Source organism: Saccostrea cucullata, unplaced genomic scaffold (genome assembly GCF_032062105.1).
Source record: "Saccostrea cucullata isolate Sc308-1 unplaced genomic scaffold, CSIRO_AGI_Scuc_v1 ctg493, whole genome shotgun sequence".
NCBI lineage: Eukaryota > Metazoa > Mollusca > Bivalvia > Ostreida > Ostreidae > Saccostrea > Saccostrea cuccullata.
The window spans coordinates 3015-18889 of NW_026921470.1; the positions used below are offsets into that span (position 1 = coordinate 3015).

General features: G+C 33.1%; 1 protein-coding gene across 1 annotated transcript in view; it reads right to left on the minus strand.

Annotated features, from left to right (window-relative positions):
* Positions 1-384: 384 nt before the first annotated feature.
* Positions 385-15875, minus strand: part of LOC134260046 (uncharacterized) — a gene marked incomplete at its 3' end in the record, with an annotated part of 87332 nt that continues 71841 nt past the window's right edge. Inside the window, exons 12-15 of the mRNA XM_062742631.1 lie at positions 15620-15703; positions 14887-15032; positions 13815-13920; positions 385-552 (exon numbers count right to left, since the gene is read on the minus strand). Of these exons, the coding sequence (XP_062598615.1) occupies positions 385-552; positions 13815-13920; positions 14887-15032; positions 15620-15703 (504 nt within the window). The remainder of the gene's footprint in view (positions 553-13814; positions 13921-14886; positions 15033-15619; positions 15704-15875) is intronic.

Below are 15875 nucleotides of genomic sequence, written 5' to 3' on the forward strand. Positions count from 1 at the left end.
ACGCCTTACTATCGCATAAGCTCTTCTGATCTCTGACCAGTAGAGCTAAAAATTAATTAAGCAAAGAGACACTAAACTGTTTCCCTGTCTACGACTTTTTGGGACAACCCTCGTAATACTATCACTGCATCATAGGCCAAGGCATACATACATAGACAATGCAAAATCTTAACAATTTCTGACATTTTCATACAAAATATTTCTGCTCTTTTCCTTTTGCAAAGATTAAACTGAGTCAAGTACACATGCTTTGATTATGGTAGTTTTAGTGTCTATGAACAAAAAACCATTTTTAAACAAAAACTGCAGCTTTCCTGCCTATAAAGAGGGGCGAGGGAATTGTTTGTTGGCTTGGTTCTTATCAGATCTCCTTTCTGAGTTTACCTCTAGCCACTTGTTCTTTCTATTGGTTCCTCTGTAATTCTTCTGAACTCTGTCAGTAAATAGATGTCTCTCCATTACTCTCTTCCAATGGTCCGTCATCAATCCATTTAAATCATACGTAGAATCAATTCCTATCCAACCCTTGAATGCTGTGCTACATGGCAATTCCTGTATGAATGAAAAAGTTATTTCACTTAAAAATTTATGCAAAACTAATGAAAACTCAATGAAATCATAAAATTGTATTTAATGAATACAAGTTATGTGATTAAAAATAAAGCTATGCTTAAAGAAACTAGAAAACTGACCAGTCAGCAAGGGCCCCGCCATGGGATAGAATTATGAGGGTGCAGCTTACGGAATGAAAAAAATTTAGAAGAATAAGCAACAGCAACTGTACTCTTAAAATTTCAAGATAATTCCTGAATATTCAAAAACCTGTAAATAATATCCTTTTTTTACTTTAGGCAGTAAAGAACAACTTAACATTAATGATATTTAAAAATAATAAGCTTATCTAATATAAAATGCCAGCCTTCAATGAATGAAAATATATTAACTTCAAACAAACAGCATTTGGGAAAAATTTTTTCATTAATTTTAAAGTGACAGAAAAAAAAAGTTTAAAATTTTCCCACAGGCTGAAAATTAACCCCAAAGGGGATTAATTAAGGTCTTCCGTTTCCAAGGGAAGACCTTCTACTATTCTATGATTAAATTATATGTCCCCCCAACAAGTGGGGCATATTATATTGTACGATGTTTTTTTTATCCAGGCTGTTTCTCGGAGATGGCTGGGACAATCTTCCTGATACTTTCCTCAATGGACGATCACGGGTTGTAGTTGTGCAGTGAGGTCGTTCAGTTCCAATATGTCTACCGTTGCCATGGAAACCTGTAAAAAGCGACAAATTTTGTCCGCGAGTGTTCTCCCTGGTCCCTTAAACGTTCGTCATGAAACTCTTTTTATTTTAATATTAGTATCTGTAGTTGTGCGCTTTGCATTTAAAATTTTCAAATAATCGATTATTGCCAGGGAAACCAGGGGAATTTTAAAATTCTTTAATTTCATTTTTCAAAACTACTAAGAATGTTTTGAAACTTTCAATGTTAATTCCTTGCAATTTAAAGTGATTTTATTTTAAAATAATTGAAATGAGCGCTACAGTTGTCATAGAAACGAAACAGAAAAAAAAGGTTAAGATGTACACATGTGTTCTCCAAGGTCTAGGTCAAAGGGTCAAATTTCTTCGTGTCCAATAAAATTCATTTCACAAGGATTGCATATTTAAAATACGAAACCCCTAGTTACCGTTAAACATTAGGTACTATTTAAAAACCCCCCCCCCCCCTTTTAAGCGCTGCCAGGTAGAATACACAAAAAAACATTACACCTTACAAGTAAATTTTTAAAATTTATTCATAAAATTCAGTTCTCCTGATGTAATTTGATAGTTTGCCAACATCCATTCTTCTTTGTCTTGTCTCTAGTTTTTTAAAATTAGTTTATTTTATCTATATAAAAAAAACATTGTAGCTGTTTTTAGCATTTCGCTTTTTTTTTTTTTTTGTACATGCATATCTATTACTTGTATATTATTAATTTCATTAGATAGTGCAATAAAAAAAAAAAATTTACGTTTTTTCCATACTTTTTATTATTCATAAACCCTTTGGACCCACCCCTACAGGTGCGCAAAGCCTTGATCACTACTGTAAACAAAACATTATTGCCGAAAATTTCATGATTCCGAAATGAGAAAGTTTACACATGATTTATCATCTCATAAGAAACATCAGCCCTGTGCAATGCAGAAATGCTGGAATTGAAGGGGAAAATTCAGGAGTTATTAGGGGAAAAATTGGATTTTTTGGGGAACGAAGTCGGGGACACATATTGATATTGACGCATTTTTTTTTATCCAGGCTGTTTCTCGGAGATGGCTGGGACAACTTCCTAAATTTTCCCCAAAGGACGATCCTGGTTGTAGTTGTGCAGTGAGGTCGTTCATTTCCCAAATATGTTACCGTTGCCAGGGAAACCTGAAAAAAGCCAATTTTTGTCGGAAGTTTTCTCTCTGGTCCCTTAAACGTTCGTCATAAACTCTTTTTTTTTAATATTAGTATCTGTAGTTGTGCGCTTTGCATTTAAAATTTTAAATAATCGATTTTTGCCATGGAAACCAGGGGAATGTTAAAATTCTTTAATTTCGATTTTCTCAATAACTACTCAAGCAATCGTTTTAAACTTTAATGTTAATTCCTTGCAATGTTAAAGGATTTTACTTTTAAAATAATTAAATGAGTCGCTACAGTTGTCATAGAAACGAAACAAAAAAAAAGAATTCAGATGTACACAAGTGTTCTCCAAGGTCTAGGTCAAAGGGTAAAAGTTCGTCGTATCCAATAAAAGTTCATTTCACAAGGATTCATATTTGAAATACGAAACCCCTACCCCTTACCGTTCAAACATTAGGATATGTTAAGACGCCCCCCCCCCTTTTTGAAGCGCATCCTAAATAAAATATAACATATACACCTTACAAGTAAATTTTTAAAAGTTTCTTTCATAAAATTCAGTTCTCCTGATGTAATTTGATAGTTTGCCAACATCCATTCTTTTTTGTTTTGTCTCTAGATTTTATAATTAGTTTTTTTTATTATATAAAAAAAACATTGTCAGCTGCATTTATTACATTTGCGTTTTTTTTTGTACATGCATATCTATTACTTGTATATTATTAATTTCATTAGATAGTGAAGATAAATAAAAAATTTGTACATTTCCATATTTTTATTCATTCATAAATCCTTGATCACGCCTACAGGTGCGCAAAGCCTTATCACTACTGTAAACAAAACATTCAATCGCCAAAAATGTTATGATTCCGTAAACTGAGAAAGTTTACACATGATTTATCATCTCATAAGAAACATCAGCCATGTGCAATGCAGAAATGCTGGAATTGAAGGTGTCATGTCAATTGTTTTCCCGGAAACCTCTAAAAATAAAAGTAAAAGTAAGGAAATTTCAGATTCTACTGGGCTATTATACACAAAATAATTCGGCTATTTTTTAAAAAATTACATTTGCCAATTTTTTTTTGGTAAAAAAGATATGCCAATTAACAAGTACAAGGCTCATTTAAGTCATCAGCTCAATTTCTTTTATGCAAGTCTGCAAATTTGGAACTTGAATTTTTTCCCTTACTACTTTCTTCTCCTACCGATTCTAAAAAAATTAGTGGGATGTACCCAAAAGGTTTCCGTTTCCAAAAAAAAGGACTTATAACTATGGTTGTCCAAGCTTAGCTAATGGCCCCTTTTTTTAGTGATATAAAAATAAAATTTTTGTCCATAGGGGGGACATATGCTATTGTTAAAAGCAATTTCTAGTTCTTATTCTTTTTTTTTTTTTTTTCCTAGACGTTAATTTGAGGCCTCATATCTCACTCATTTCTCAATGGATTTTGCTCAAATTTTAACATTATAGACATAATAAACTTATCAGAATGCTGTCTAAAATTTCAAAAAGTCATTTCCCTTTTTGAGAAATTTCCCTTTAAACGAAAATTTATAGGCTTTCATTTCCAGACAAAGGCTAGAACCACAAAAGCTGGAGAAAAAAATTTTTATGGTTTTGATAACAAAGGTTTAAGTTGTGCACATCGGTTTTTGTTTTTCGATTTCTGTATTTAAAATGGCCTATATGGGGTAAAAAATTTAAACGCCTAAAAACAAAATTAACAATATTTTTCCTTTTTTATCTTGAAAACAAAAAATTTTTTTTAAGACATGAGAAAAAAAGTTGTGATAATTGCACAGCTTTCATTTAATATCTTTTAAAAAGGGGTGGAAAATTAGGGACCTAGGGCCCTTAAATTTTTTGCTTTATAACTCAAAAAAAAAATTTCGGAATGACTGTCGTTATGAAGGTTTCTTTAACATCTTATTATCTCATGAAATTGTTTTGTTCACTTTTTTTTAAATAGCTAGATACATACCCTATATGTACAGGTAATTCTTTTCACTCAGCACGTAAACGGAGCTCCTCATGCGTGAAAACCCAAAAACAAACTTACTATAAATGATAAACATGGCTACATTAATGAAATTTTTTTTTAGAATAAGGTTCTTGAATTTTTTGGGTTTTTAAATTATCATGATTATTCACTGACAATTTTCCCTTTTATTTCATTTTTTTTTAAATCGTATAAATAAAGTCTATAAAAATAAGAAAAGATAATCTTTTTTCTTATCTTAAAAACAAACAATATAGTAGAAAATAAAACATAACTGTAAAGCAAAACTATTCACAGCCATTAAGTGCACGCCTTTTACTTTCCCTTTTTTGTTTACGATTATATCACGCGCCTCCCTCATAACGCGGGGAAAAGTGGTCCCCGGGGAATAATGGCGTGTTACCCACACCCCAGTCATATACACAAAAGAAACCACAAATTTAAAAATTTAATAAAATGTTGAATCTTTCAGATTATTTCATAGTATCTTTGACTATTATGTCGCTAGTGCATTTATTAATAAATTTTTTTGCTGAATTAAAAAAATTGCATATAATTATTTTTTTTTTTTAGCAAATGTTTTTTATTCAGGTATGATTGTTTCACTTCAAATACCATCGAAAAATGCTCCTTTGTTTAATTTCTACTAGGAAAATTTTTTGTATCTTAAGTAAAATGTACATGTATGTAATTCAATTTACGTTCTTTTGTCGTCGTCCTTAAAATTAAATGTATAGCCCAATTATACAAATATGAGCGTTTTTCAAATACATCAATACAAAATCCCACATTCACACGCGCCTCCAAAGATATAATTGAGACACACATGCGTAACTTATTCCATTGGACAACTAATTTAAACCCTTTAAAAATAATTATTTTCTATCAAACTTGTAATTTTTTGCAAGCAGGTTTCCGTTTATTTTTTTTTATGTTTAATGCTTCATTAAATTTTTGGAACAAAAATGTACATGCATGCAAGTACAGAACATGCACGTTTTATAATTAAAGTATAATGCATATGCAAGAGTGCCCAAATATACGCATTAAGCCTAATCTGCGTTTTAAAAAAAAGACATTATGTAATAATTATAGGTGAAGTTATTATGAGTTGTTTTTTTAACGGGTAGCCCACCTGTCCCGTCATCGTCACGGTTTGTAACCTTGTAATTACACAGGTAAATACTAAGGTGTCAATCATAATTTTACCCTTTTTTTCCCCCCAAAAAAATAAATTACCGAGAGATGATGTTTTCTCCTATCAAATTAATTGACAATTTTTTTAACAGCTGTTAAACACAGGCCTGTGTAAACGGTAAATCAAAAAAAGGGAAAAAAGGGGGGATGAAAAACAGAAAATATATATAATGCCTCATTTTTAAAATTAGTTGTTTCAATAACTAAAAAACATGTACCAGTAAATTAATGTCCTGAATTTTATTTTAATGATAACATTTACTGGTGTGTACCTGTACACGAGTGTGTCACTTTTTCTAAGCCTTTGCCCAAAACAATTTTGCAAATCTTGAATGAATTAATTTACACTATCCCTTCCACATATCCACACACATTCGCCTATACCAAAATCTAATAAAAAAAATTTTGAATTTCTTTATTTTATCAAGATCGGTTGTAATTAAGAGATATTTAAGTATTAATATTAGTGTCCCCTATTGCAAACAGTGATTCCCCAATAAACGAATTTCATTATGTAATCGTTATGACGCACTTTGAAAAATTTAAATTTAAAAAAATTTTTAAAGTGCGTTAAATTTGGGGGAAAAAAACGTTTTTTAAAAAAATAAAAATTTTTTCAAAATGCGTTAATATCGACCATATAAACGCGCTTTGAAAAATTTTATGGGGGCAATATTTTTGAAATTTAAATAATAAAAATTTAACCTGTTTGATAACTCTTCGGATGGTCACTTTACGATATGAAAGTATTTTATTTTTTCCCTACATGTACTTTGAAAATTTTTCTCCCTTAATTATTTTACTGAACTAATTTTTTTTTTTCAGTTTTCATGATTTTATGTAAAAAAATTTATTAAAAATTTTAAAGTATACCAGTTATATTGTTGTGCCCTAGGGATCTGTACGGGGGGGGGGGGGGGGGGGGGGGGGGGGGTTTGGGGTTTACACAAAGTTTTGCAAATACATTATATAGGCATTAAAAATTGGGGCTTACCTTGGGGGTGTATCCTTTTTGAATTTAAATTTTAAAAACTATAAGTCTAGAATGTGTTTTATGATTTTTTTCAAAATGCGATGCCACAATGCCCTCAGTTATGTCATTACAGTTTACATCCACCTCTGTTGCCTTGTGTCAAAAAATTTTTCACCCGACCTGTTCCCCGGGGGGCCGCAAGGCCCGGGGGATGTCGGGAAAAATCATCGTGTACTCCGTAGTTATAAATGGAAAAAATTTTAAGTGTACCAGTAAGTGACGTTTCCAACTCAAGGGAAAAACCCGAAAAGAATATTTCAATTGCACAATTTTACGGGAATATGCTTTTCATGCAAGTTTAATTATTTACATGTATTCATTTTTACATGTACAAAAATGGCCAAAATATATGCACACTTTTTAGAGATATACCCAAACCTTAGTCTAGAAAGATGCTCTGACCCCTGTGCCACACGGGCGGTGCTTAGATTTAAAAATTAATTCAAGACATTTTTTTCAAACTTTAGTATGCTGATACACTTTAACCTTGCACTTTCCTGTGACCTTTACCTTACTTTTCTTTTAAATTTTCATTTTCCTTAAATATTTAAAAAAACCATTTGAGATATTTTTATGTAAGCTTATGCATTATTTAAGGGGATTTTGTAATCTATATCCATTTTTTAAATTTAATTTTCAAGAAACTATTAAAAATTCTAAAAACCATAATTTAAAACAATTTTAATGTTCATTATTTTCTAATATACACTTGGCGATGATTCATGTCCTATAGACATATTTTCCCGTTAAATCCTTAGCTAAATCATAGTGTTAATAATAAAATTTTATTTAACTGTATATGCTCAGAAAAAATAAGGCTGAACATATCCATTTATTCAGACAAGTCAAGGTTTCTGACAGAGAAACTGTAAATTCAATTCGCTTACATATTTGTACCTGTGAAACATTGTTATAATGAAATGCAGGGTGGGGGCATACCTTACTAGTTCAAGGTCACTAAAGATAAGATGTTTTGGGTGGGTTCATGGATAAAAAAATATATAAAAAACATGTGTGTACTTTTAGTCGGTAATACACATACCCATGATCCCTATTAACCACCCCTGCCCCCATAAGGGCCCCTAGGTCTTTTTTTTAATTTTAAAAACAAGGCCCCCCCCTACAGTGATTAAAATCATCTAGAATCGTATCAAAAGTCTGCCAAAATTTGAAAAAGTGAAAATGTAACTTGTTTTATCCAATTTCTCAGTGGAAAATGAATCAAATTTCATAAACTGGGTGGATTATCCTCACTTAAAATAAAGTTCGACATTATTTTAGCTGTTTTTAAAATTTTTGAAGTAAAAATAATTAAAAATTAATATGAAAAAATACCAAAAAAAACGCCTCCTTTTCGAAATTTTTAAGCGCCCGGGGGGGTTAAAAGGGATTATACGGTATTAGATTTTTATAAAAGTTTCACAGTATCAGGGGGGGGCCCGCCCCCCAAATTTTTTACATTACCTTTACATAAAAAAGTTTACTGAAAGGAAGGTTCCCCCCCCCCCCCCATTTAGAAGGGGAGTGTTATAAAGAAAATTTACCCCAAAAAGTTTGAATTGAAAAAAGTTGGGTTTTAAAAAAAGCCACTACCCCCCCCCCCCCCAAATAGGATTTTAATTCGGGACTTTTTTATAATTTTTCTTTTTCTTTCTTTTTTTTTTTCTTGTCAAATTTTTCAGGTAAGTAAAAAAAAAATTTTTAGTTGCCCCACTTCCAAAAAAGATGTTGGTAGTTTCATTGTTGACGCAAGGGCATTTAGAAAATTAAGTTCACATAATTCATTTACACGTTTTTCATGGTGAAACATTTCTTACGCAAGGTCATTTAGAAAGTTCAAGGTCACATACATTCCTTTACAGTGTTTTTATGGTGAAAAATTGTAAATTTTTCCTTTACAAGCCTTTTGGTTGCTTACTTGATAATTTAAATGTGGTTAAGACTCAAGGTTACGTTTTATCCGTAGCTCCAACGGAAGATATTTGTTGCTTTAAAGAGCTGGGCTTAGTTGTACCTCTCTCATCATTTTCTTTGTTACAATAAGAACTTTTTTAGTATTAATGATAGAAGGGGGTTTTTTTAAACTACCTGAAAAATTAATAAATTCGAATTTACATAAAGGGAAAAAGGGCCCAGGGGCCACATCCCTCACCTGAGCAATTGGCTAGGAAAAATCACACATCAGATCAGAACTGAAAGTTTGCTGGGGGGGGGGGGGGGGGCTTTAATTTTAACCCCCAGGGGGTCATGATTTGAATAAACTTGAATCTACACTACCTGAGGATGATTCCCTATAAATATCACTAAGCATGGCTTTAAAGTACTTGAAAACAAGATTTTAAAAGGTTTCCCTAGATATTCCTATGTAAAACAGTTAAACTTTTATCGGCCATTTTGGCCCCACCCTACCCCCGGGGGTCATGATTTGAACAAGCTTGAATCTACACTATCTGAGGATGATTCCACATTAGTTTCAACTTTCCTGTCTCAATGGTTCTTGAGAAGAAGGTTTTTCCTATATATTCCTATCTAAAACTTTGATTGGCCATTTTATCCCCACCCTACCCCTGGGGTCATGATTTGAACAAAATTGAATCCACACTACCTGAGGATGATTCCGCATGAGTTTCATCTTTCCTAGTCCAGTGGTTCTTGAGAAGAAGATTTTAAAGAATTTTCCTGTATATTCCTTTGTAAAACTTTGATCAGCCATTTTGGCCCCATTCTACCACCCGGGGTCATGATTTGAACAAACTTGAATCTCAGTACCTGAGAATGATTCCACTTGAGTTTCATTTTTCCTGGTCCTGTGGTTCTTGAGAAGATTTTTAAAGATTTTTCCTGTATATTCATATGTAAAACTTTATTCGGCCATTTTGGCCCCACCCTACCGATGGGGGTCATGATTTGACAAACTTGGATCTACACTACCTGAGGATGATTCCATATGAGTTTCATCTTTCCTGGTCCAGTGGTTCTTGAAAAGAAGATTTTTAAAGATTTTTCCTATATATTCCTATGTTAAACTTTGATCAGCCATTTTGGCCCCCACCCTACCCCAGGGTCTATGTATTCCAAACATGAATCTACTCTACCTAACGATGATTCCACATGAGTTTCACTTCTGTCCATTGGTTCTTGAGAAAGAAGATTTTTAACGATTTTTCCTATATATTCCTATTAAATCATTTGCTATTTTGGCCCCACCCTACCCCCTGGGGGTTATGATTTGAAAACAAACTTGAATCTACACTACCTATGTTATTCCACCACTTTCATCTTTCCTGGCCCAGTGGTTCTTGAGAAGAAGATTTTTTAAAAATGCCATTAATTTTTTTTAATTCATAATTATCTCCCCTTGGAAAAGGGCGTGGCCCTTCATTTGAACAAACTTAAATCCCCTTTACCCCAGGATACTTTGTAGCAAGTTTGGTTGAAATTGGCCCAGTGGTTCTTGAGAAGAAGATGAAAATGTGAAAAGTTTACAACAACGACAACGCCAACAACGACGACGACAACGACGCCAACGACAACGACAGACAACGGACAAATTTTGATCAGAAAAGCTCACTTGAGCCTTTGGCTCAGGTGAGCTAAAAAGTAAAATATAAAAATATTTTTTTATCGAAATAAAAAATATATTTTTTTAATCTATTTCTTGTTTTTAGAATTCTATGAAATCATAACTATTTTAACAAAAATAAAGTATACACATTTATATTTAAATCCACATTTCAGAGTGTTCATAACATTCCAAATACTGACTTAACTTCAAATCAAACTTCATTTGCAGACAGAGGTGGTAATTCATCTCAATGTGACAGACAAAGATAATGCTCTGGATTTTCTTCAGGAGGAAAGCTAATTAATCCCAAGGGACTCATAGCAGCATTCAGTTCACAATGGGAACATCTTCAGCAGTTATCTCTCTTTGCCAATGCATTCTTATATAAAGTTAAGGAATCTACCCCACCACCCTAGCACCAAACCAGGGGACATAGAGAAACAAACTTAGCATCAAAGTATGTCTTTTTGCCTATTGAACTACCATACCAAATTTGATCTTAATTGGGCAGCCACAAAAGAAGTTATTAGGAAAAAACAGAAAATTTGTGGACGGAAGATGACAGACGGACAGACAGAGTGATTACTATAGGGCACCCGCAAATCCTTGCGGGGCCCTAATGATGAGACAATCTTTATTAAAATACAAATTATCATATATATAAATGTTAAATATTGTTAACATGGTTAAGTTACCACTTTAAATAATGCAAAATCTTAATATTTTCTGACATTTTCATACAAAATATTTCTGTTCTTTTTGTTTTTGCAAACTGATGATTAAACAGAGTCCAGTGGATGATTCGTACACATGCTTTGAAATATACATGTATTGTTATGATTAAATCCAATTCCTTTTTTTTTTTATGGAAGGCACAATTCCTCCAGGCAACAAAATAGAATTAAGAAATAACTATCTTCTAATTTGGTATTTGCGACCGTTAATGCTGATTTAACTTCCCAAACTGAGTTTACCGGCTCCGCTTATGCGTCCCCGGTAAAACCGATGTTTGGGAACGTTAAATCAGCATTAACAGTCACAAATATCAAATTAGGAGATTAGTTATTCCCATTCTAATGCAATCTATGCATTTTTTGTTGTTTACATCTTATTTTGTTGATTTTTATTATATAAAATACGTCACGGAGCATTGTGTTTTTGCGTCGCTCTATTATGACGTCACAATGAAAAGATTTCTCTCTCTTTAATGTTCGCTTTACTGCTTCAAACAAAGCGCATCAGCCAATCAAAACATGTTTTACAAAACAATTGTATTAGAATTAAAAATTAAAGAACTGAAAAAGAAATAAAGCTATTCAGAACACCAATAAAAACTAGAAAACTGACCAGTCAGCAAGGGCCCCGCCATGGGGTAGAATTAAAAGGGTGCAGCTTACAGAATGATTAAAAAATATACAAAAAATAAGCAACAGCAACTGTATTCTTAAAATTTCAAGATAATTCCTGAATATTCAAAAACCTGAAAATAATATCCTTGTATTTACATTAGGCAGTAAAGAACAACTTAACATTGAATGTATATTTAAACAATTATGAAGCTTGTGTTATATAAAATGCCAGCCTTCAATCAATGCAAATATAAGGCCTAGAAAAAAAATATGTTTGTTTCTGCTTTCCCGACTGACCCTAATTTATAGTGCCGACCCTAAATATTTTTTTAATGCTTTTGTCCCATGATGTGCAAGATTTCACCCAGGGTATTATAGTTTTCAACTTTGCAAGCTTTTCAAGACAGAAAGAAGTTTGGGTCAACTTTCTATTATAAGTTTAAGTCACAGTAATGCTTAAAAACATGATTTTTTTTGTAATTAATGCTACTTCTATACACGTTTTGATTAAAGAAGCAAAAAAAAATTTCAAAAAAAAAAAATTGCCTACCTACCTACCCTATATTTCTTCAGCCCGAAAGCGGAAACAAACATATTTTTTTTCTAGGCCTCATGAAGGCTTGACCTTAACTTCAAACAAACAGCAGTTGCAGACAAAGGTTTTCATTAAGATTAAGAAAAGCCTACTAAATTTTCTGCAGCAGGCTAGATAATTAATCCCAAAGGATTAATTGTACGTCTCTCATCATTTTTTTCTATATTAAGTTACAATAAGAACTTTTTCAGTATTAATGATAGAATGGGGTTTTTATACAACTACCTTAAAAATTACTAATATTCTTGAATTAACATAAAGTGAAAAAAATTAAATCAAAATCTCTTCTTTAATCTATTTCTTGTTTTTAGAATTCAATGAAATCATAACTTTTAAACAAAAATAAATTATAAAAATTTATATTTAAATCCACATTTCAGAGTGTTCATAGCATTCCAAATTGACTTAACTTCAAAACAAACTTCATTTGCAGACAGAGGTGGTAATTCATCTCAATGTGACAGATAAAGATAATGCTCTGGATTTTCTTCAGGAGGAAAGCTAATTAATCCCAAGGGACTCATAGCAGCATTCACTTTACAATGGGAACATCTTCAGCAGTTATCTCTCTTTGCCAATGCATTCTTATATAAAGTTAAGGAATCTACCCCACCACCCCAGCTCCAAACCAGGGGACATAGAGAACCAAACTTAGCATCAAAATATGTATTTCTGCCTACTGAACTACCATACCAAATTTCTACTTGATTGGGCAACCATAAAAAAAGTTGCCCATTCATTCTTATGCATAGTTAAGGAATCTACCCCAACACCCCAGCTCCAAACCAGAGGACATAGAGAGACAAACTTAGCATCAAAATATGTCTTTTTGCCTACTGAATTACCATACCAAATTTGAACTTAATTGGGCTACCATAAAAAAAGTTATTAGGAAAAAACAGAAAATTTGTGGACGGAAGAATGACAGACGGACAGACAGACAGACAGACAGAGTGATTACTATAGGGCACCCGCAAATCCTTGCGGGGCCCTAATAATAAAACATTTCATAAGTTGTAATTAAATAGAGGCATAAGAAATATCCCATTATTTTTTTATTATGAATCAAAATGGTGTTCAAGATACAATTCAATAGTCAATAATGTTCCTATAATGTTCCTATCCAATTCTCAAAAACAAGAAGAAGTCTGTGAGCCAATATGCATCAGTAATAACCCAGCTTTGATGTGAATATACACTCTCATGAGCATAAAAACAAGTTCATATAAAGAAATATAGTACTTCCTGAGAAAACTGATGGAAATTTTGTACTGAAAGACACATACAGAGGAAATTGACAATGGATTTGTAAAAAAAGAAACCCACAATATGAAATGCCAAAGTAAAGAATGCGTTAAAATTTCAAGCATCTAAAAACAGTGACAAAAATTTTTATGGACAGATGCAGGGTTAAACAGTATACCCCCTCTCCTTCTGAGCAGAGGCATAAAAATCAGTACTCATCTCAATATAAAAGATGCACGATAAACTCTGATACTTTTTTGTTAGAAACCAGACAAGAATCCTTTTTAAAAGACTTCCTTTCCTTTAAGTTTTTGTAGATTTCCCTTTGATGTGACTCTTAATAGATTTACCTATACCTCAATAAATCCCAGTCTACAGTTCATTTTACAAACAACAGCTGACTCTTATCTTGCTAAATACTTACATTTGGATCCCGACATCCTGCGTAATATTGGTTGGCGTAAGGGAAATACCAGCCATACTGTCCTATAGCACCCCACTGGTATCCATCATAGGAAGTCATGTTATTGCTGTCAACATCAAAAAGGGACACGATTAATGAATTCTCACCAAATAATGTGATAGTGCATAAGCTTCAATAAAAATAATTATCTTAATTCCTCTGAGACTGAGCTAAATGCATTTAAAGAAAGTGCGATCAAAATATACAGTGGCGCTTTTTAAATTAAGATGCCTCCATCCCCAATAAAATCGTCCAAATAAATGTGATTAAATCATCCAGGCGAATCTCTTCTTTAAAGACCATCTCATGCTTGTTCATATGCACATAGTAGTTATCAAAAAAACTAGAACTGTCCAAACAGGACAAAATACCCCCCACTGGGTTTTTCAGAAGTAAGTTTTTCCATAAGAAAGATATGGACCGGACACGAATTATGAAATTTTTATTCCAGTGACCTTGAACTTCCCCAAATGACCTTGGGTCACAGTCATAACACATCTTAACGTCATGGGCAATCTTTGTGTGAAATGAGAACCTACCAAATTTATCCATAAGAAAGATATGGACCGGACACGAATTATGAAATTTTTCTTCCAGTGACCTTGAACTTCCCCAAATGACCTTGGGTCAAGGTCATGACACACCCTTGGGCTATGGGCAATCTTTGTGTGAAATGAGAACCTACCAATGACCTTGGGTCAAGGTCATGACACACCCTTGGGCTATGGGCAATCTTTGTGTGAAATGAGAACCTACCAAATTTATCCATAAGAAAGATATGGACCGGACACGAATTATCAAATTTTTCTTCCAGTGACCTTGAACTTCCCAAAATGACCTTGGGTCAAGGTTATGACACACCCTTAGGTCACGGGCAATCTTTGTGTGGAGTAGTAGATTCTAATGTCCCTCTGTAAGAAAGATATGGACCGGACACGTTTGCAAAGACAGACGGACGACAGACAAAATGTGATCAGAAAAGCTCACTTGAGCCTTTGGCTCAGGTGAGCTAACAAAAATGCTGTACATATACCTTCTAGCTTCACACAGAGTAAAGGCCATAAAGGGGGGAATCATAAACATCCATATTATCCGGACTCCATAGGATTTAATCTTATCCATGTACGTCTGTAAGAGGCCTGGTCTGCACAATGGTGGAGGAATGAATGGTATAGCAATCTGAAATGTAACAACATTCAGTTTGTTTTATCTGGTATTATATTGGCTACCACTATGTTAATTTTAGATTCATACAATGGAAGATGCCCATTTGTCACAATGCTCACTCAAGTAGTCCTTAAAGTCCGTCAGTTTATTTAGAACAGGGACCTTATCTTCCACCAAGGGGCCATGACTTGAATATTCTTCAATATAAACAAACTGTGGTTTTTTTAATAAATTTTGTGACTAAAAAACATCATGCTGTTCTTTACCAAAAAAAAATTTATTTTTTTTTTTTCTCTATTGTGCCCCTACCCCCCCCCCCCCCCACCTTTCCCCATCATGATTTGAACAATTAATCTGAGCCAACACTACCTCAAGATACATTTTTTTCACTATGACACTATTCATGAATTTGCTGTTCTTAAGGAGAAAGTTTTCCAGATTTTTCAAGTCTTTTTATTTTCCTTATTTCCAGACAGTAAGTAACTCCTATTTCTTACAAGTATCTTTGCATTCAATTATGTCCCCTCATCACCTTGCTTTCTCAAATTCAGAATAACTTGTAAAGACCTGCAAAATTAATGGACAAGATTTAATCTTACCTCTGCAGTAATTTCCAGATTGAAGTCTTTTGCTTTCTGAATGAAGACGTTGTTGATTTTTAAGTTGGACTGTCGAATGATTATCTGAAATATGACCAAAAACGTAATTAATCAGATTTCATAGCTCAAATCAAAAAATACAAATTATTAGGCAAGCCGAAGTTCCAGACCAAACAAATATTCCTTATTCCAAATAAATCTTATTATGGCATAAATGGAACTTTTAGCCAGACACAGATTTAGCGATTTGTCCTTA